The 24748-nt window shown below is 33.0% G+C and overlaps 1 protein-coding gene across 1 annotated transcript in view; it reads right to left on the minus strand.

Annotated features, from left to right (window-relative positions):
* LOC118185459 (succinate dehydrogenase cytochrome b560 subunit, mitochondrial-like) overlaps positions 1 to 24748 on the minus strand; it is a 55653-nt gene that overhangs the window by 29863 nt on the left and 1042 nt on the right. Inside the window, exon 2 of the mRNA XM_035355308.2 lies at positions 19736 to 19792. Within this exon, the coding sequence (XP_035211199.1) occupies positions 19736 to 19792 (57 nt within the window). The remainder of the gene's footprint in view (positions 1 to 19735; positions 19793 to 24748) is intronic.

A 24748-nucleotide genomic window follows, 5' to 3' on the forward strand; every position in this document is an offset into this window, starting at 1 on the left:
ATAAGACTGAGGGTTTCTTCATGAAACCCTCAGTCTTTTGTAATCAATTACAGTCAAAAGTCATTAATCCGGACTCGTCGGGACTTTGGTGATTCCGGATTATCAATTTTTCCGGATTATAGATCATCAGTTTAAATCTGGTAAGATGGCATGCAGAAATTGTAAAGTTAAAAATATGAAACCGTAATTTATGAAATAAAGAACAATTATGATCTAAAGGGTATCAAAATTTACAAAAAAAAAAGCTTAATATTTATTTGTTTACTTTATTAACCATTTCTTTCAATGTAAGTTGTTTAAGTTGCTTCGTTTTTTATGTGATAATACATTCTCTTTAATTCTATAAACAGACATAATTTCTTCTTTAGTTAAAAATTTCCACTGTTCAAGTCCTATAATTGCTGTGTCGAGAATACCGACTAATTTGTCAATCAAAATTTTTTCGTTTTCCATAATTCACTATCGGAAGCGAATTATAATGATGAGGAATTTGATTTAAATCATATCAAAGACAAAGTACATCGAGATGAAATACTACATTTAGTAAGGAATTATAAGCCAAATAAAATAAAAACATCTGCCCTGAAGATAAGGATAGTTTGCATTTACACTTATAATAAGTTATATTACTTATAATAGTTGGACATATTTGGAAAAAGTGAAATTGACATTTTACTAATGGTTAGCTTTATGTTGATTTTTTTTTTTTTTTTTTTCATGTCTCATTTTGTCACATACTTGGTCGTCTAGAGGTTTAGTAAATAGCAGGTAGATTTTATGTCGAATGTCATAGATAAAAATGAGAAGTAAGATGATAAACAGCATGATTCATAACAAAAGACTGAATGTTGTCACTGCTGCTGCTTGTCTAGAGAGAGAGACCTGCTGATTAGAACAAAACTGAAAGGCCTGGTGTAGGCACAGCTGGGCAAGTGTTGAAAGTTAGTCAGGCTCTGTTTGATGCAGTTTGTACCATAGTTTTGTGTAAAGTTCCAGGTTTTGTAACCCAGTTAATATACTTTAAGGTTCCAATAAGCTATTAAAGCAGCAGAGGTGATAAGTTGTTTTGTGTTTAAGTCTCACTAAATGCAAAGAATAAGTTTTACTTGAATTTTTACATTTTTGTGTTTTATCTTGTGACCACAGTGAGTATTAATCAAAGACAATAAGTCGCTTTAATATGTAGAATTAATTTTTAAGGGTAAGCAATTAGTTATAAATAAATAAATTAGGTAATTAGATAACCTTAGTCATTATGGATTTACATGGCCACTATTAAATTTTAATTTTTAAAAAATATTTGTTAAAAAAGCTCTATTAAAATCAAAATCTAATAAAATTTCCCAGTTTATACATGTAATTTATGACATTGATTCTTAAACAATATTAGGATATTTACACATTTAAAGCTACAAAACATTTATGTTTTGTAACAACAACACTCAACAAAATATTTATCCGTCATTTTAATTTGAAGCCTTCCCAAACATTTAAGCTAGTTTATATAGATTTCCTTCTCTTTAAGCATCTTTACTAACAATTAGAGATTTGTCTCAATACACAAACAAATGCTCTCGTTAGTTTCTGCGTGCTTTATCTCCTAACTTGTCAACCTCTCCACAATGCACCTATGAGGGTTTACTTGATCTGGTAAAAGTTAAAATAGTCCCAAACCCCCAACAGACATGAAGCAAATTATCGCTATGTAACTACAATATCAGACAAAAGTTTAAAGAAGCCTCTTATTCAAAAAGAACTTAGAACATAAAGACAGATTCTGATGCTAACAAAATCAATTACAGATCACGGTGAGTTAATTAGACAAGAACAGTCATATTCAAACTAAAAATATGGACTAGTGGTCAAAGATTACACAATTTAATTTTAATTTAATCTGCATCAGTAACTCTATCTTTCTTTCTTCCAACACATTTCCTTTTCATTTTAGAATTTTTGGATTTTAATTAAAGATTTCTGTTATTCTAAAAAACACTAAATGCATTTAGAATGTATAAAAAAGTGGCTAATTTTATTTCTTTAGTAATATGAACATTCAGAAGAAATATGAAATATACAGTCAAAAGTCTTTAATCCGGATGTCCATAATCCAGACCTCAAAGCTACAAACGTTCTGCGCATGTGTCAACGCATATTGCATTAACGCATGCGCATATGTGTCTACACATGCGCATAATATGTTTACACATGCGTGTTAACTGTATAACAGAAGGTATAAGCTAAGCTAAAATTATCTAATTATCTATTTCAGTTAAAGTTGCAGATTGTGTTGTTCCTTAATCTTCTAATTGGATCCGGCTTATTATTTTTTGCAGACTGTTAGAGCAATTTTATAAAAGTAAGCTTGAACTTCCGATAATGTCAAAAAGAATTTTCGATTCTGGAGCTACCAAAGGATCTACAAAGTGAAAGCATGTTTCGATGTCCATCAAACAAAAAGTGGAATTGCTGCAAAAGATGGATAAAGGCATATCCTTTGATTCTCTAATCATTCCGAAATCTGTTTATCAATTTCACGCTGCTTTGCGGGGGGAGGAGGGGACAACGTGGCGTGCAATGAACTGGAAGTTGATCTGTCAGCACTATCCTTATCTTCAGAGCAGATGATTTTATTTTATTCGGCTTTCCTTACTAAATGTACTTCATTGGAAGCAGAATTTAGAAAGCAGCAGAATTTAGGATCCACAGAGATTGCATCAGGTGGGCAAATGCCTCATGCCAGCTCTGCATATGATGCATTAAGACATATTATATGAATCTTATAAATCGTCAGTTTTCAATTTCTTTATTAATAAAGAAAACCCTTTCTCTAATGCCTGCCCAAGTGATAAGATTACAAGCATTTTTGATATTTTTTATGCTTGTGTCTAGTGAAAAGTAGAGAAAATAAAGGGAAGATAAACACATTAAGAAAAAGATTCTACTAGCAGAAGTAAAACATACAAATATTATGTTTTCATTGTTCTTCCAGACGTTCTCCAAAATGTAAGAATTAATCTCAAACTTTCTGTAAAATACATCATTTATGTGTCCATACCATGGAGACATTTTTCATTTTGTCACATATTTCTCGAATCTTCTAGAATCGTGGGTCTTTAAATCTTATATGGTATTTCTTCCACCTTCTTGCATGCCTTCGTCATGTGGTGGTCTGCATGCTGGGCGCATATTCCAGAGGTCCGTAGTTTGACTTCCGGCAAAGCCGTCGCATTTTTTTCTTCTTGCCTGCTATAAAAAAAATACTTAATGTCTCTACAGCGGTGCCCGAACTAAAAGGGCAGTGGATGATAACTCTCCAAACCCAGGATTTGGCGATTGGGTCTTATAGAAATCTTAGTTGCCCTATAAAAGGGGGAGTATATAAGGTATTTCTCCCACTTTCTTTGCATGCCTTCGTGGTGCAGTGGTCTGAACGCTAGGCGCATATTCCAGAGGTCCATGGTTTGATTCCCATTGAAGGCGTTGCATATTGTCTGCTTAAAAAAAAAAAAAAATACCTAATCTACAATCTTGCCTTCAAATCCTTCTAAACTTTCGAAGTGCAATGCCTAAAATACTAAAGAAAAATTATCCCTAGTAATTCTGTAACAGCAAAAAACCAGAAGTATTTTGGAAAAAAAAAGGGGAGGGAAAAAGTGTAAAATTAATTTTATAGAGAAAATTGATGCATATTCTGAGACAATTACATGGGGAAAACGCTTACTATGAAAGAATTAAAAAGAAGACATTTTAAATTAATTACATATCTAATTTTGCTTTTGCTAAGAGCTGCTTCATAAATTATGCTTTACAGCATTATAGCTTGTTTAATTTCCAGATTCAAAATATTGTATAATAAGTTGCCAAAATGAAACTTTAGAATGTGACAGCGAAAAATAAAAATGTTTCATTTTAATGTTATTTTTTAAATATAATTTCAATATATTACCAATATTTTAATAAAATTTATCAATTTTATGATGTTTTAAAAAAATGGTCGAAAAATTCTCAGATCTCAGAATTAAAAATTTTCTATAGAAACTGATCTTAAAATAGCCAAAATGTTGACAAGTCACCAAATTTAGGACAATTTAATAAAAGAATTCACATCACCAAAAATGAAAAGTTGTTTAAGAGCTTTTAATTAGAAAAAATGAATTTCGAAATGCTTATGTTTCACTTCTTGCTTAGAACTCAAGTATCTCATCATTTATATTAGAAATAGAAATGACCCAAATTATAACCCATGAACCCATTCAAAAGATAACAATTTACGTCAGTGAATCGCCAAAAATATTCCTCCAAAATGCTAATTCACACTCAAAATGGCAGATGTAAAAACAGACAGAAATTTCAGGTGATTAAAATTAAGGACCTTCTACTGATTTGGGCCAAAATTAAGGATTTTTAAGAACCAAAAAACGATTCCAAAATATTTAAGGACTTTTAAGGACCGTACAAAACCTGGATTATGTTATTCAAAATTTGATAGCTCTGGTACCATTGTTTTATCACAATGCGAGAAACATACATACATTTGTGCAGATTCTTCATTATTTAATTTCTTTAAATATAATAGAGGGCAATAATAATACGGACATTTACAGTGAATCGATGCAAAATGCCAAAACAAAATTAACAGCCCTTCTGAGCTAATGCTGCTTTGGGCTCTTAAAAAAAAGAAAAATCCGTAAGAATGAACCATTTACAGCAGAGTTCTCAGTTTTATACCGTAAGAAATATAGTACAAAGTACATAATCCAGAATGATCTATAATCCAGGCCTCAAACTTACGCATGCGCATAAAGCTGATTAAGCGTATACACATGCGCACTTCCGATAGTGAAGAAAGTGACAGAGAGGTTATTGAAAACTAAAGAATTTCGATTGACAAGTTAGTCCGTATTCTCGACACAGCAATTACAGGACTTGAACAGTGGAACTTTGTCTTATGAACAAGAAATTATGTCTGTTTCTAGAATTAAAGAGAAAGTATTAGCACAAAAAACAAAGTAACTTAAACAACTTACATTGAAAGAAATGGTTAATAAAGTAAACAAATAAATATTAAGCTTTCTTTTGTAAATTTTGATACCCTTTAGATCATAATTGCTCTTTATTTCATAAATTACGGTTTCATATTTTTAATTGTATAATTTCTGCATGCCATCTTACCAGATTTAAATTGATGATCTATAACCCAGAAAAATCCCTAATCCGGAATCGCCGAAGTCCCGACAAGTCCGGATTACGGACTTTGTACTGTATTAATTATTATTACAGTTTTCAATTTAAAGTGTCAAAGTGTTAAAACTGGTGTGACAAGGAACTTCTTCAGCTGCAGGAGACCTTCATTGATTATTTTTACTTTAGCACATCCATTGTGAAAATACTATTGCTATCTTTTAACTTTCACAGAATAAAATCTTTTGAGAAGGAAGTATGTTTAAAATAAGCAGTTCTTACATATATAAGAAAGTAAAATAGCAGTTAAGTAATATTAAAAAAATGTATTACTAACACAGTCAAAAGTCTTTAATACGGACGTTCATAATCCGGAATGATCTGTAATCCGGACCTCAAAGCTACAAACTTTCTGCACATGCGTTAACGCATGCGCATAATACATTTACGCATGCGCGTTTAATGTATAACGGATGGTATAAGCTAAGCTAAAATAATCTATTTCAGTTAATGTTGCAGATTGCGTTGTTCCTTAATCTTCTAATTGGATACGGCTTATTATTTTTTGCAGACTGTTGGAGCAATTTTATAAAAAGTAAGCTTGAACTTTTGTTTATGTCAAATAGAATTTCCGATTCTGAAGCTGCCAAAGGATCTACAAAGCGAAAGCATATTCCGATGTCCATTAAACAAGAAGTGGTATTCCTGCAAAAAATGGATAAAGACACGAAGAAAGTGATTTGTTTCTCTAATCATTCTGAAATCTATTTATAAATTTCACGCTGTTCTGCAGAGGGGGGGAACGTCGCGCGCGCAATGAACTGGAAGTTGATCTGTCAGCACTATGCTCATCTTCAGGGCAGATGTTTTTATTTTATTCGACTATAATTACTTACTAAATGTAGTGTTTCATCTCAATGTACTCCGGTATGATTTAAATCAATTTCTTCGTCATTATAAATATCACGAATACACATAACATAGTTTTCTGATTGCAATATTCTAATTTCGACTATGTATAATGTATGCTTTACGCATGAGCGCGTTGAAAGAAATGTTTAATAAAGTAAACAAATAAATATTAAGCTTTTTTTTGTAAGTTTTGATACCCTTTAGATCACAATTGCTCTTTGTTTCATAAATTACGACTTCATATTTTTAATTGTATAATTTCTGCATGCCATCTTACTAGATTTAAACTGATGATCTATAATCCAGAAAAATCGATAATCTGGAATCGCCGAAGTCCAGAGGAGTCTGGATTAAAGACTTTTGACTGTATATGTATTAAAAAAATTGCGATATGTATTAATTACACATACAGAATAGCTGATTATAAATTTGGATATAAATTTTATACTGAAATATTATTTACTATAATATTAACTATAGAATAAATTATTTAAAATAAAATATTTTAATACATGTATGATAGCTGAATGCAGCAGCAATCGATTATACTGTAATGAACAAATGAATTTATTTCATTTCCTTAAAGAAATAATTTTCATAGAAAGAGGAAATAAAAAGAAAGGAAGAAATATTAAGAAATATTTTCTTTCAAATTCTTACTTAAAGAAATATTTTTCTAATATTAACGGCAAAATAAAATGTATGAAAACACAGTTTTAATATGAGCATGGGAAAACAAAACTTAGTTTGCAATTGCCATATTATAAATTTAAATATTTAAAATTGTTTAGTTCTAAAAAGATTTTTAGAACATCTCATTTTATTTTCTTCTTAAAAAAGAAATTCCTTAAATTCCTCCGTTAACCTTCCCCCCCCCAAAAAAAAAACAGGATTTTCCTCCACATAACACAGCAGCATATTCTGCTGCTGCATTTTAGTCATAATACTGTTTTGTGCCATTTTTTTTTTTTTTTTTTAACTACAAATACAGCGTGTGAGTTAGTGAAATGATGGGAGAATATTCCTAGAGCTTTAGCTGGCATACACCATAAATTTTGTAAATCTTTTGTACTGAGATTAGTCTAAAGCTCCCTGTTCCCTCTCAATAAAGTCAAATGAAACCACCCGCCCATCAATTGAGAACCACAAAATGGCTTTATACATTAAGTTGAAGCCGGCTGATGATACTGTTTTTTTTTTTTTTTTTTTGGTCAATATTGTTTGCTCAAATAGTAGATGGATCCAGTGATCATAGAATAGGTGGCCTGAACCTCTCGAATACGTGCTGAGTATGTTACCATTGCATGAAGGCATGCTAGAAGAAAAGAAAAAATACCTTCCAATATCATTTCATACATTATACAATTATTACACCTCATTAAAGAACTTATCACTACAGCTTACTCTGTTAAATATCTTGGGATCATATTGGATTTAAACAACATGTAAATTATGCTCTCTCTAAAGCCAATGTGGCATATATGGCAACTTATAATCTAATAGGAAGGTGCTCAAAACTTCACCTCTAATTAAAAATAACTCTTTATATTTCACTAATTCGACCTATTCTATTCTACGAATCTCCTACCTGGGCAACTGCTTCTAAAAGCTATCATAAGAAATTCTTGTCTTTCAAAACAGAATTCTCAGAGCCATTGTAATCTTGAATGCACATTGGACACTGGTTTATTCACAATTCACTAGTGGCTTAATGCACATTGGTTTATTCGTAATTCTCAACTTCATGAAGATCTCATGATACCGAATGTCAAGAATTCATTTTAATCAGCTCTCATAACTTTTTTATTTTAATTTTAAATTCCAGCTGTTCGGATATTAGATAAATTGCTAACTATGACCCAACGATAATTCAGCCTTATAAAAGAGCATGTACTTATCATCACAATGCTGCATATTAAAATTATTTTAAATTCTGAAGATTTCTTATCTGAAAACCCTGAATAAGCGTTCAAATCACAATTTGAACTTTTACCTTCACAAGACGATTTCCGAAAATAATATCACTTGAATTCCTTACCGAATTTATGCCATTTAATTGCTCTCTACTATGATTACTTCAGTGATCTCTTCAACATTTCTTCTCACCTGCCAACCAGATTCCATCGCCTAGGTTTTCACGCCGTGTTTGAGTATACGTTTTGATTTTGCATAAAATTTTATTTCATGCAGCATGTAGTGCTTATTTTTAACTACAACAGAGGCCATCGGGCATCCCAATGATAGGTAAAAGCTCTTTGTAGCTGCATACCTAAGTAGCCGCCATGGATCCAAGATTCAAGATTACAATTATTCCCAAGATTCAAGATTACAATTATTTATGTATGAAAAAATTTTAAAGCTATTAAAATCTTATGTGGATAGGAATCATTTGATATGTTTAAGAACATTTTGCTGGGCAAGAAAACATGAATGTTTCAGTAAAAGTATGTTTACGGGTACCCCTTGGCAAAAATTGGCGATTTTTGGTGGTACATGGAAACTGAGTTTGTGCAATTCTTCGACTGGTTATTTTGGCTTTGTGTAGTGGCAATTTTAGCCCCAAAAATTGCCGCTACACAAAGACAAAATAACAACTCAAAGAATTGCACAAACTCGGTATCCTATGTACACGTCGACCTATTTTCACCTCCCTCAAAAAAAATCAGAGAATTGCACAAACTTGGCATTGTGCACTTCCTTGACTTTGTACATCAATATATTTTTATTTAAACAGTCAAAGAAGCACCCAATTCTACAGTAGAGGCAAACAAAAAATACATAATCTCAATAAACTACATTTTAAACCAAACAATAAAATAACATAAAAAAAGAAAAACCTCTTATGCATCTAACAAACTACACGAAGCAAATATCTACTTACTTTATTTAGAAATTTCTTCATCTTCAGTCTGTAGCACACAAAATTCCCTAACAGCATCCAAAAACTTCCTAAAATTATTTGAACTCAAATCTATATATCGTCGTCGCCACATAAATTCACAAAAATAAGAGTAAAAAATATCCTCCGCACTGTCCAGAAAATGGCTACTAAGTAAACCTTCATTTACACACCAGTCAATTAATGCTCTTTTCCCCTTTCGTTCCAAATCGCACAGAAACTTCAAATTAATCTTAATACATTCAGTCATTCTATCATCTAAACAACAAAACAAGCAAAGTAATTCCTAACCAACACACAGCACGAGCCCTTACAAAACATGCCATAATTCAAAATTTACCAGAAACATGCAACTGATTATGTCATCATAGGGTTTCCGTAACATTCAACTACTCAGGTTACCATAAACGAAACAACAACTTGGAGATATGCGTAACAAAAACTTCGCAATAATACAAGGGGTACCCTTCAGTCTACTCTAACCGAATATTTCTCTATTCTACGTCAAGCTAGCTGATAAATTTTAATATAGACAACACTTATTAAAACAACCATTCCATTACAATGACTCTCATGAAAAGCAACAGTTGATGAGAGTATTAAATCAATTTTCTCGATGGTAATCATTCGATATAATGTATCCTATTCCTTTGTGACACAAGAGATTAAAAATACATTTACAACAAATGTTATGTATTTTTAATCACCAATTCATTATTAATCATATTGAATAAGATTTTATTACTAGTGTTAGTAATTTTTACACTAACATACTTTCTATTTATAAGAAATTTGACATGTGACACTAATATAAAATTTCTTCCTGAAACTGGGAGTTCTAGCAAAAAAACTTCCAGGGGTTCTCCTTAGAAGTACTTTGGTTTTAGTAAAGCACAGGGGGTATTGATTTTCTGTACATTAATTTTTCCCACCTTTGCTATATGCTCACCTAGAGAAATTTAGAACTTTCTCACAATAAGCCTCAGCCTCAATTTGTTACAGGTTACCACTAACGATTGGAAAATGCTCATCTGGGAATCAAAACAAATATGAGCAGCTTTCTGTATTTTGTATTCAAATTTGCTTTCAGTTGAAGTTCTGAGTACATAAAACAGTGGCATCACTCGTGCTGTATTTCTAATGGTCTTTTATCATATTATTTTTTAATTTTATAGAAGTTATTTTTTGTTTAAAGTGTAGACATGTAAATGTAATTCAGCATGACAGGACCAATGGCTTTGGGCCCTTATGCTGCAACACACCTTGCAAACCTCTGTTTATGCCACTGGTGAAAGTTGATAACTATCGAACCATGAAAATAGATGGAAATCTTGCCAAAGTTGCGCCAATCACTCCTATGGAGTTCCGAAGGAATTAATGCCTCTTTATTTAATAAACAATCAGTATTCATTCCAGTTGTTCTATTACTTGCTAGACCCTCAGATTTTATTAGATGTTCTGTTTAGAGCACTATGAGCAGGCCAACGCCGGCAATAGGTGCAGAGTCAAAAAAGTGCCGGGCAATTATTAAAGCAAGCAGTTTGTCTCGGTGCCCGTCTCAACAGGAAAGTTCTTGTCTTATTTGAACGCCCCTCCGGAGGTCGACTCAGGCAAAACCTGGGTACATACTGATTATGATCTGTATCTAGGTAGTTTCGGCCATGGATGCTTAAAATCGGTCTCCCCAGGACTGGAGTCATTGCTGGCAATGGCTGTTTTAGGATCGGCAGGGACCATATGGTACCGTTCCATTGGATGTGGTGGAACTATATAGTCAGATATTTATAGTTGTCCAGGGCAAAACACACCTGGTGATGGAGTTGGCGAATTCAATGAGCCTTTAAACTGCTTGAGGTTTCTAGTGCACCTGGAGTCTCAAAACTGCATATTCATGTCCTTCCTTGGTTTCCCTTTGGGGATGCCTAAAGCCAACATCTATATATCATAATAGTGTTAGCAGGCCGGATTGGTTGCCCGGCCTGTCTGAAAGTGTTTAAGTTCTGCTGTCTAGGGTTGGGGTCCCTGCTGATGGCAGATGTTTTTACCATCCCTCCAGAACACGAATGAAGAATATAGGTTGCTGAGTATTCCTGTCAACTCATTGGTCTTAGCTCGTTGGCTAGACCGATAGATTAGCGGCCTCTTGGATCGCCTCTAGGGGTTGGGGCATTTAACTGTGCTAAGGCAGCCTCAAGCTTGCCAGGTCTGAGCGTCCCTTCCTCCTAGCACACTGTCTTATTTGACAGAAAACTATAACCAGGGCAGGAGTTCGTCTCTGATGTTCTCTTTTGTCTTATTTGAACATGAAAATACTTGATGCCGATGTAAGGGTAGACGCATTCAACAAATTGCTTAGTCCTTATTTATGTCTGCTGTTGCAATTGTAGTAATTTGTTGCAACATTTATCTTTCTTTGTAATTGCTTGCTATTATTGTTTCTCTACATAGAAAAGGTAAGTGCAGTTACATATAATGTTAAACTTAGGTTAACTTTTTAATTCGGAAAAGCAACGATTTGAGCATAATTACTCGAAAATTATTTATCTCTCATATTTGAACCATTGTCGTATTCTTCGCCGCATAAATTACTAATATCTAAACTATTTTCCTCTTAAGTCTTTATGAATGTTGTTCGTCCTCCACTGGTTGTATCTGTTTCAATAAAAAATACTAAAAACCTTTCTTCAATACTCATGTCTGTATTTTCTCTATTAAGACACCTCATGCAAATTGATATCTGCTCTTGATGGCTGGCATCAGGGATGCAATCAATTAAAATACAAAAATGCTTTGCCTGTTTGACCTTATTTAAAATCATCTACTTTATATTATCCTCTAATAAGCTGTTTTATTTTGAATTTTTATCTCCAAGGTAATGAAGCATATTTTTTTTAGTTTGAATTTTATTAATATGTACAGACATGATAGGGTCAAATGTGATAATTTCTATATACTTTAAAAAATTATTATTTCTTTCGAATAATTTGTTTCTGGAACCACGGAAGCCTAAGTTTTGTTTGGTTAAAAACTGAATGGCATAGGTAATTCTTTCAATAATAACATCGCGCCAATGCTTAGTCTTTTTTTTTTAATAAAATTTGAAATTTCGAATTAACAGGTTTATTTTTTAGTAATCATTCTAAGAAGTCGGATTAACTCTTTTGTTGTTTGACAAGATTCGACAAAAGTACATCTAAACACAATTTACATCCATTTTTGTCTTTTGGGAGACTGAAATTCGAAACCAGGTTTGGGAATATCCAAGACAATTTTCTATTAAGGCTTTAACTTAGAATGGCAATTAATGGGCTTGGCCATAATCCATTAATCCAACATCATCAGGCACAGCCAAATGCTTATCTCCTGCAGAAATTGTAGATTTCAATAGTATTTCTTCTGTTTTTTTTTTTTTTTTTCTCGAAAAGCTGCATTGAAGTTAAAGGTAATTCCCGGGTGAAAACACTTTCTAAACTCTTTCTGATTATTACGTTTTTTTTGGTAATTTCAGTGATAGCTGAGACGTTGATGGACAACAAGTGTTGTAGCGTTCGCTTGGATATTCTTTGGGTTTTGGAAAAACTTGAGTAATTTTAAAGTTCTGGCTTATTAAATCTTCCTCTCACCTTCTTTTTCTTCATTACATTCTGATACTCAAACAGTTTTTTTCTGATTTTCTTCAGATATCCAGATAAAAAGGAAAACAGAAAAAGTGGAAGTAAAAATAAAAGTAGAAAATAACTATTATACGAACTATTGTGTAAAACACTTCTTCCTTAAAAACACCCGGAAAGTCACTGTTTGAAATATTTTACCCTACTTCTGAAAAACAAAGTACAGTCAAAAGTCGTTAATCTGGACTTGTCGGGACTTCGGCGATTCCGGATTATAGATCATCAGTTTAAATCTGGTAAGATGGCATGCAGAATTTATAAAATTAAAAATATGAAACCGTAATTTATGAAATAAAGAACTATTATGATCTAAAGGGTATCAAAATTTATGAAAAACAAAAGCTTAATATTTATTTGTTTACTTTACTTTCTTTGCTATCATAAGTGAATTATAATGACGAGGAATTTGATTTAAATCATATCAAAGACAGAGTACATCAAGATGAAATACTACATTTAGTAAGGAATTATAAGCCAAATAAAATAAAAACATCTGCCCCGAAGATAAGGATAGTGCTCACAGATCAACTTCCAATTCATTGCGTGCCACGGCATCCCCCCGCCGCAGAGCAGCGTGAAATTGATAAACAGATTTCAGAATAGTTAGATAAACAAAGGATATGCCTTTATCCATTTTTTGCAGCAATTCCACTTTTCGTTTAATGGACTTCGAAACATACTTTCGCTTTGTAGATCCTTTACATATTAGTAAATATATATCGGAAATTCTATTTGACATAATCGAAAGTTTAAGTTTACTTTTATAAAATTGCTCTAACAGTCTGCAAAAAATAATAAGCCGGATCCAATTCAAAGATTAAGGAACAATGCAATCTGCAACATTGACTGAATTAGATAATTTTAGCTTAGCTTATACCATCCGTTATACATTAAACGTGCATGCGTAAACGTATTTTATTCTCAAATTTTGGGCATGCGCACACGCATATTCGCAGCCGTAAAGGTCTTACGCACATATGTCAAAGCGACACATGCGCAGAAAGTTTGTAGCTTTGAGGTCCGGATTATAGATCATTCCGGATTATAGGTGTCCGAATTAACGACTTTTGACTGTATATCTTAAACCATTGCTTGGAAAATATATGAATTATTAGAATAATACCAAATAATTCAAAGAGGTGGTAGTACTCTTTTGTTTATTAAAGTAAATAAATTAAATTCAAAGTATGTATTTAAGACGTAATCAGGGGTGTTTGTGGGACCTCAAAAAATCCCCTGAAACTTTTACGGACTTACTACCGACATTTTGGTGTTTCAAGAAGGGGGGAGAGAGAGAAATGAAAAATTACAATTATGAAGTATTGAATGACCTAATTATAAAAGTTCAATGAATTACTTTTTTTGCAAAATTAATAACCATAAATTTTCAAACATATAAACTACTACATTTTATGTAAATATTTTAAATTACCTGAATTAATTCTTTAAAAAAAAATTATCTAATTTCTGCTGCTTTTTTTTATTTTCTGATGTTTGTGGGCTTGTCTTTCTTTTGTGGTGAACTTCATAATTGCAGGAAGGTTGACTTTTATTTTCCTCATTTACAGTTGAAGAAATTTCCTCGAGAACTGCACATGCAGAGGTAGAAGGAGTTTGCTTTTCTGCTAATGTAGAAGGTTTTTCGGAGACTTTTATAGGTGACTCATCTGAAATACATGTTTTTAAGTCCTCTTGATATGTTTTCCAACTTCTGTTCATATTCAGTAAGAGATCTTTGTGAATTGGATCAGTCATTGGATTTTTTGAGCCATATTTTTCACATGAGATTTCTTTAGAAGCCATTAAATCATATTTAATAGTCTGCACTGCATCTAGGGAATCGATCTTAAGAGAGGTTCTATAGTCAGTGACAAGTGTATCCATTAAGTTGAATGCACTTTCCACTAATGGGCCATGGAAGCAGCTAAGACAGGGTTTGACCAATTTAGCCAAAGTAGGATACTTATAATCATTTGTGAAATCATCTTTTAAATTAAAAACTTTAGACCAATATTTATCAATTGTACACTTGACTTGATTTTCACTTTCATCAGATGTGTAGAGCATTTCTTTGGTGATATCAATATCACTCTGGTATAACCTTATTTCAGCTTCTACTTTTGACTTTTCATAATCACTAAAAATATGGGACATAAAAGATGATAATTTTTCAAAAGCTAATATTGTACTGTTTTACCTCTTAGCTCTGGATCTAATGCTGTAAAACTAATTAGATATGAATTTTTAAGGGGTAATTTCTGTTTCATATGCTATGCTGTAATAGTATAAGCTTTCATCAGAGAAATTTGGAATTCTTTTGCTATTGGATGATTTTTTGATAATTTCTTCAGGAGAGTGGAAGCTTTTGCTAGGTAGATGGAATCCTGGATTTGTGACATCAACCTTTAATAAATCATTATAAGATGTGCACTCTATATTTTCTGGCTCCTTAAAAAAGAGAAAAAATTTGCCATCAATTTATAAATACTGGAATGTAATAAATGAAGCATTGTTTTTTTTTTTTTTTTTTTGTTTCAAATAATTTAATACATTGAAAGAAAGAGAATTCTCGGCGATAAACGAAGTTATTAATATCTCTTGGCGTGCTTTTCTTGTCACTATATCCAATGGCCGAGCATCAGTCTCCAGTAAGTCATCAGTATTTTTTGAATTAGCATAATTACTTAAAGTCATTGAATGTTTAATGCACTTTGAATATTTTATGTGCATCACAGTTTTAGAATGATTTGTGAAAGCCTTGAATCCTTCCCCACCATACTTCAGCAGTGAGTTACAAAAAACACAATATGCTTGTCCAGCAACATTTATTTTCTTGCACCATGTGCCGATGGTATCCTCATTACCATCCCTCCGTTCAATCCAATTCCACCTAAATGCATTCCGGACACCTTCTTCTAATTGTATAATATCACTATTTATATCGAGAAATTTCATAGTGAAATTCCCTTGCGTACATAAATAAAAAAATATTTCAATAAACGAAACAAAAAATTTACACGTGCATCAATAAATGAAACGAAAATTTTACGCAGCAGAGAAAAAAAGTTGAGAAGCTATCAATGACAAATAGCTAATACGGCGAAAAATCCCCTTTCTCTACTTATTGGTGCCACGCCAGGAGAGATAAGACCTTTGAACCCAGAGTCACGTGATCGCACATCTGGTCAAACAAAGTCTTTCCCTTTTTTTTCTGCCGCACCTACTTGCTGAGAAGAATCCAGAAGAGAATGTCCGAGAACCGGGGGAATGAGTCATAACTTGCAATAAGGAAAGAACAAAAAAGAAGTTTTTTTCCCCCTTTTCACACATTATCACTGCTTTTGGAGAAAGAAAGGAAAAGTTTTCACCACACACACTGACCTTGCGTTTTCTGCTTTCAAAGCAAACAAAATTACCCAGATCAAAATAAATAATTCATTATTATTCCTACTTCCTTTTGAACGATGATCCCCGGAAATCGAAGTTCAAAATCCCCGGAATTCCGGGGTTTCCCCGGAGCACAAACACCCCTGCATAATGAAAATAATGACATACTTTCCTTCAATTTTCCGTATAGTAGCTACAAATCGGAAAATGGCCAATTTTTTATTTCAAAATACCTTCCATATTTTTATTTCACTTAAAATTTCAAATAGGTATATTTTAAATTCAGTAGTACGCCGTAAATATGTCAATCGTTTCTTCTCGAAAGATAATAATTTTTAGTTTAATAAACAAATGGTTCATGTAAAAAAAAAAAAAAAAAAAAAAAAAAAAAAAAACATTTTTTGAGTAATTATGCTCAAATCATCACTTTTCTGAATTAAAAAGCTAACCTAAGCTTAACATAATACGTGACCGCACTTACCTTTTTTTATGCAGTATAACAATAACAACAAGCAAACACACACACACACACACACACACAAAAAAAAAAAAAAAAAAAAAGATAAAAGTTGCACAAATTTCTATGATTGCAACAGTAGACACAAAATAAGGACTTAAGCAATTTATTGAACGCGTTTACTTCACCTCCTGTATCCTATACACATCCCATCATTCATTTCCGTTCACATAATATTTACAAGATCAGCTCAACTTATGTCAGAAACTGCAAAAAGCATCAAGTGATAAAAATCAAAGCAATATAAATAGTATAGATCTTATGCATGAACTGAAGTTTTTGCAAACTTTTGGAAAAACTGGAGCATCGCCGGTTGAAACCATTAGCTATATCTTTGTCAACAACACAGCGATGTGCATAAAAGAATTTTGGATATATCCTTAGATATCAGCCCTAGAGCATTTTTTGCGCCCTGTAGTAATCACAGTTTGATCCTTGTCGTAAACTATGCTGCAAACAACAATTTATTCAGTGAAAATTTATTAGATATGTATATTAATTTGTTTTTAATTTAAAAATAATAAATAATGTTCAGCAATATATTTGGCATCCAATGCAGTTAGAGTATTATTTCGCTTCGCTTGCACTCTCTTAACAACATGTTAACATGTTGTTTTTGACTAATGGTCACTTGTCTTACCCAAGGCCCCGAAATTCCTCATAGCAAGGAGTGCCTGTCGTTGGCAACAGCCTTTAGCATCTTACAGGTGACAGTGCGATTTAGCGCAGTTTTGCCCCCAATTTTGATTGAGAGTGCCCTGGGGGGCTGAGCATCTCTCACCCTTCTTCTTCTCCACCAACCTTTCTAGAGGACTTTCCCCTTGCATATTTGGAGTGCCCCCATGCCGCACGCACACTATACATTTACAAACATCCATGTCATCTCCGGGATTCAAACAAAAGATAAAATGTAATTTTCTTGGTTTTTCATATTATTATGTTAATAATGCTTCATTTTAAATGTTAACCATAAGCGATGTCCCTTTAATATCGTCACTACATAAAGACGCTCACTAGATATTTGCACGACGGTGCCGATTAGGCTTAGCGCGGGCCTGACTATGAGGACATACTTCATGCAGGTAATTGTTCCAATGTATTACTGTTTTGTCAACCATATTCAGCTGACCATATCGTATCCATTAACACAAACTTTTTTTGATGCTAGTCTCGTAACTTGAAAATAATTCACCGCTTGCTGTTCTATAGAAGATACAGTAAGACCCCGCTTTATGCGGGGGTTACGTTCCATCAAAGTAGAGCGTAATGCGAAACAGCGCTAAACGAGGCTATTTTTACATGTAAATATTGGGGTTAGGGGAAGATGGCTAGAAAATTGGTTAGGTATTAAATTTAAAAAATATGTTTTTTTAATAAAAATAAAACCAAACATTTATTTCTTAAAGCACAAATTAATACCACATTATTATTTCTTGCAAAAATAAAAACAAAATATAAATAACAAAACGAATATTCTTAAAAAAAAACAAATAAAATTCCAAGTCAGTCATATTTAGTTATACGACTGGAATGCATGTTGTTAAGTCTGATAAATTTGTTGGGTGGCTTGGAGCATTATCAATTAACAGAAGTGCTTTTTGTTCAAGTTTTTTAGTTTCGCAATAACGTTTAACAGACGGGCAGAAATGTTCAGTGAACCAATCCTGAAAAATTTTCGCAGTTATCCATGATTTTTTATTAGACTCCCAAATTACAGGTAAAGTTGATTTAGATATGCCTTTCATCGCTCTTGGGTTTTTGGAATGGTAAATTAGTAATGGTTTTAATTTAAAATCTCCGCTTGCGTTACCACCTAGTAGAAGGGTTAAGTGATCTTTTGCAGCTTTAAATCCTGGTGCCCGTTTCTCTTCACGGGATAGAAATGTTCGTTTCGGCATTCTTTTCCAAAACAAGCCTGTTTCATCAACATTAAAAACCAATTCTGGAGGATAGTTTCCTTCTTCAATTATTTTTTTTTAATATCGCTGGAAATTCAGCCGCCGCTTTTGTATCACCACTTGCTGCTTCTCCTGTAATCTTTATGTTGTGAAGGTTATTTCGATGTTTAATCTATTAAACCATCCTCGACTAGCAACGAAAGTTTCACTTTTGTCAATTGTCTCAGCCTGAATGTAATTAAAAATTCTTCTAGCTTTTTCCATTATGATAGATTGGCTTAATGGCATATTGCGGTCAATTTCGTCGTCAATCCATATAGACAGTCGTTTTTCCATTTTCTCTATGATATTATTTCTAGAACGGGTAATTCTAGTTGCAGAGCTTGACGTTAGTTGCAGTTGCCGATGGCAGTATTTTTTCTTTATTCTTCATGATGGTCCTTATTGTTGAAGTTGGCAAATTCAATGAAGCACTAATTAGAGTTTGACATTCACCAGAATCTAATCTTCTAATCACTTCCATTTTAGTTTTGAGTGAAATGCTTTTTCTGGTTGCTTTCTTTTCTTTTTCATTATCACCCATAGTAAAAAACTAAAGATCAAAATATTTGACACTGTAATATAGTATTAAATATGTAAATTAATACCTACTTACAATAATGTCAACAAATGTTTCCAATAATAAAAATATGTCTGTACAATACCGCACCAAACAAGAAATACAAGTACACACTTTCGGATATGTATTTGAAACCTATCGCTGCATAATATTTCGGGGAATCCCCGTATGCTGCGAGCAATTTCGTGGAATCCCCGAGTTGAAATAAAAGAGCACTAAACCGAAACAACGTTAAGCGGGGTCTTACTGTAGGTCTTAAATTTTAATAATTTCTTTTAAAATGCAAGAAAAATATACAGCAATAACAGTTAATTTATATCCTTGCTCATAAAAAAGCGGGATGGCTTATTGGGAATCAGTCAGGCTTAGATCTAACGAAAGCGTAGATGTTACAACTGTGCTGTTATGTCGCACTTATCCATAACTGGTGCTAGACCGCACTACTTGGTGACGATTTCACAGTTGAAAGAACTACATGTATCGTTTCTTCTTAGAGTACCTACTGCACAAGCCTTTGGCAATATTTAAAATATACACACTGCAGACTGAAGAATTACGTTTGTGAACAAGCATGATGACAGTTTAATAAAGAAATTTCAAAAATGGCTATACATGTGATAATATATTTATATAATAACAGTACATACATACCTATTAAACGCAGATGTAGATGACAGAATCTGCTTAATATTTTGTCTTCCCAAATATCTAAAACAATAAATTTTACAGAAAAAATATTGTTCAATTAAACTTTATTTGTATTAAAAAAGTTAGAAGAAATTTCTTAAAAAAAATTAACTATAAGTTAAGAACATAGCATATAAGTTTTTTAATTTATCAATACAGCAATCAACATGTCACACTCGCTTGTTTAAGTAAGCTTTCAGTAGTGGTGAGGGAAAAGAAAAAAAAATGTATTCTTCTGGTTACTACACACAGTTTGGAATCTTCTGGAGTAACTCAGGATTTGAGATTCTAGTTTAAATTGTAAAATAAAAATATTGTTGCATAATACATTTCACTAAATTATTAAAATATTTTTGAACCATAAAAATAATCTACCATTTATAACAGAAACTAGGAAATATTAAAAGAAAAATCTGAAAATTTTGAATTTTATAAAATCCATTGAAACAATTAAAATTCACAAAATTTTATTCTATGTTATAATTACTGCCTTACTTAAAATATTGATCAAGCAAAACATTATGACTACCTTTTCACTTTAAACACATAAAACAACTACAATCTGTCACAGCAGGGCTCTAAAATTCTTAGTATGTATATGGAAGGAGATTATATTCGATTTGCAAGCATAGATTATAAGCATAGATATTACTTGTAGATTATATATGGTGATAGTTAGCCAGGTCTGAGATAACACTTCTAGATATCCCAGGCGTGCTATGCACAATCAATACCTGGGAAGTTAGGAAACCAACACCACAATATCAACTGGAATTCATCAGTGTGGTCTTAACTACTGTAGCACAATTCCAACTTAGTGACAAAGAGAAAAGTCCTGCTTCTTGACACTACATTAGGATTGTTGCTCAAACTTAAAATGCTGTCTTCCCCCATTACAAACAAGCCTTCCCTTTCTAGCAGGAAAGATAAAAAACATGAATCAAAATACGGCATGTACGCTCACCCCTTATTTTCAAATAAATATAATATGTATGCACATATGCATTGTCATCATGTTCAATATATGAGGCATAAGCACCTTATCAGAGCATCAAGGACAACAACTAAGTTGTTCTCTTGAGAGACAACTACATGCAGTTTATTTTGCTTTGAATTAATCATATGTTTAATCTGTCTATGACCCTAACTGAACTGACAGGCTAGAATGCCAAACATGTTGCAGCTGGAATTACTTATGTTGCTAACTTTCTCACCTGCTTTTGACTGATAAATAACATATGTGTTTAAAAAAGAAATATTTCCAATCAAATGCAGCCCTGCTTGAGATACTATTCTGTACTTTTTTGTAGCAACAATGCATATGGAACCATTTCATTCTGATATATGTTGTAATTTTTTTAAAATTCTTGTCAACATTAATGGTTTCAGATTTATGGCTCAGATTAAAAAAATGTAAAATGAATTATAGCAAACTAAGGTAAGGATTTTTACTTCGACAGAAAACTTGCCTGTAATTTCCAGTCTAGCTGATATTAGAGATGGGTAAGGGACACCAACCACTCCACCATGATTTGTGATCAGAGAATATAATTCCAAATAGGTAAGGGCAAAAGAGGAGAGAGTTAAAATGTCCCAGCCCTCCTTTGCTAGATTGTTAGCCATTTCTTTGCTCATAAAAATCCACACTTTAAACACATAAAACAACTACAATCTGTCACAGCAGGGCTCTAAAATTCTTAGTATGTATATGGAAGGAGATTATATTCGATTTGCAAGCATAGATTATAACCATAGATATTACTTGTAGATATAAGATGAGATGGGATCTCATCTTATATCTACAATAATGAGATGGGATCCACTGAAAATAAATATGATGTTGAGAAATTAGGTTTAGTTTTTGTAGGGCAGAGATACTAGTCTTATCGTCTATGTAAATCCAATTACTAAGATGTTGGAATGAGCTTTGGCTTAAAACTTCAAAATTCTTCTCCATTAATTTAGCCTCAAGTCCTAAATTCATTGCTATTATTTCACTTCTGAAAACTGAACATTGATCTGGATTACATCGATGGAGTGTCATTTTTCTTCGGGGGTCTCAATATAAATGCCATTACTTGTTTAGCCAACAATTTTGCTGCCATCTGTGAAGGTCTTGGGATTTTTGGGGATATTGTGTATTATCTCCAAGGTCAATTGTCTATGGTGTCAGTAATATAATCTTTCTTATTTATAGGAGTGGAAAAGTTACAGCGAAAGTGAACCCTGGAGAGTCCCTCCAATGTGCTTAAACAGCATTGTACAGTCAAAAGTCGTTAATCCGGACTCGTCGGCACTTTGGCGTTTCCGGATTATAGATCATCAGTTTAAATCTGGTAAGATGGCATGCAGAAATTATAAAATTAAAAATATGAAACCATAATTTATGACATAAAGAACAGTTATGATCTAAAAGGTATCAAAATTTACAAAAAAAAAAAAAAAAAAAAAAAAAAAGCTTAATATTTATTTGTTTACTTTATTAAACATTTCTTTCAATGTAAGTTGTTTAGGTTGCTTTGTTTTATGTGATAATACTTTCTCTTTAATTCTATAAACAGACATAATTTCTTGTTCAGTTACAAAGTCCCGCTGTTCAAGTCCTATAACTGCTGTGTCAAGAATACCGACTAACTTGTCAATCGAAATTTTTTCGTTTTCAATAACCTCTGTGTCACTTTCTTCACTATCGGAGGCGAATTATAATGACGAGGGATTTGATTTAAATCATATCAAAGACGGAGTACATCGATATGAAATACTACATTTAGTAAGGAATTATAATCCAAATAAAATAAAAACATCTGCCCTGATGATAAGGATAGTGCTGACAGATCAACTTCCAATTCATTGCGTGCCACGGCGTTTCTCACCCCCCCCCCGGCAGAGCAGCGTGAAATTGATAAACAGATTTCGGAACGGTTAGAGAAACGAAGGATATGCCTTAATCCATTTTTTGCAGCAATTCCACTTTTTGTTTAATGGACTTCGAAACATACTTTCGCTTTGTAAATCCTTTACATACTAGTAAATATATATCGGAAATTCTATTTGACATAATCGAAAGTTCAAGCCTACTTTTATAAAATTGCTCTAACAGTTTGCAAAAAATAATAAGCCGGATCCAATTCAAAGATTAAGGAACAATGCAATCTGCGACATTAACTGAATTAGATAATTTTAGCTTAGCTTATACCGTCCGTTATACATTAAATGCGCATGCGTAAACGTATTATGCGCATGCGCACACGCATATTCGCAGCCGTAAAGGTCTTACGCGTATTCGTCCATGAGATGCATGCGCAGAAAGTTTGTAGCTTTGAGGTCCGGATTATGGGTGTCCGAATTAACAACATTTGACTGTAGTAAGTAGGGCTCAACATTGCAATTAATAGGCTCTTGGAATCAACTAGGCCAAAAGGGATGTTTTTCTTTAGTCTTGGTCGGTTTTTCTATTTATTTAGGTGTGTAGAAGTTTTGTTGTATAGGCCATAACTAAAGAGCAAAATACCTGTACCAAATGTAGATTCTAAAAAAATACCAAAAGGAATACAGAAGTGTGTTATTCAAAAAATGCCAAATATACAAACACAGATCAAAGATCAAAATCTGGCATAAAAACACCCAAATCTGGATAATGATTGGGAAAAGCTGCTAATGAAAAATTCTTCCAAGACTTGAACGAACATTTTACTTCACGAGTTCACAAGCTAAATGTTTAAAAGGTTTTTTTTTTTTTTTTTGATCAATAAAGAATTAGAACTGGTCTCTCAAGTGTTTTGTTGTTTGCTTACATTGAGTCTGTTTGTCTTTACATAGTTCCTGCTGCTGTTGGGGGATCAGGAATATGTCGGCTCCAATGCCCACTAAAAACCGTAATCCCGATTTGTTGTTGCCAACATATAGTCGGAATTTCCGGTAATTATAATTGCTTGCAGAACTGGCCGTGGAGTTTACTGCTGATTTATGTTTCCCAACTGTTTCCAGTCACAAGGTTGTTTACACTTTTCAGAATAGCATTTAGTGCCAAATTTAAAATGGTAATCACAATATTTACCTTTTTCGTCAAATTTCTTTCTTGACCTGAACTGTGAGTCCGTGGTCTGGAGTTCCAGGCAGTCATGCTGGCAATTTGGAGGGCTAATCTTTGGACTATGGTAACAGGTAGTTTGGCAACATTTTGGTAAGGTGAAAAAGGTTGTTAGCTAGGACTTTAGCAATTTCCAAATTTTTATTGCATTTATGTGATCATCCAAAAGAGTTGCTTGAATGGTGTATGAGTGTAGGATTAATTGCAGATAAGTATGAATGTCCAACATGCGGGAATGAAATGAGATTGTGTGAAAGGAAGGATAGTACAGATAAGTTTGAAAGGCGGTGCAATAAATCTGGTAAAAATGGACTTTCCGGAAAATTCCGATCGTGATTTTAGCAAATAAGCATATGAAAACAATTTCGCACTTAATCTTCATCATGATTAAGCACTTTTGTTCCATAAAAGTTCTAGCATAAGCGTAATTCGGTTAACAGATTGTTGGCAAAAATGTTGAGTGAAAAAAAAAAAAACATGCCTTTACTTCATTAAAACAAAATGGTGTCAAAAAAAAAAAAAAACTCGCAGGTGCTGTAGTAGGATTGGTCGCTAAATTTTTGCCAAAAAATTGCCAAGTTAACATAATCCGAAGATTCACCATTTGGAGCTCTAATGAGGCAATTTTCTGCTGTAGTTCTTCCACCACTGTATTTTTGCTGACGGAGCCAATTCCTGGCGGGAATTTAGCTCTACAATTTTATCAGCCATTGTGGCCAACTTGTCCAATCTCATTGCTAACCAACAGAATGTTTTTCCCAGCCCCTGGCATCTTTTCCAGAAAGACATATCGCAGAATATTCTCCAACATGTCTACCCCCAGAGATTTCATTCTCAGAAGGAGCTGGTTGGGTTTCATGTCGCCAAGTTCTACTCCGGTGAGCAAA

This window comes from Stegodyphus dumicola, chromosome 3 (assembly GCF_044657685.1).
Source record: "Stegodyphus dumicola isolate Sdum_Otavi_A_Nest chromosome 3, ASM4465768v1".
Lineage (NCBI taxonomy): Eukaryota > Metazoa > Arthropoda > Arachnida > Araneae > Eresidae > Stegodyphus > Stegodyphus dumicola.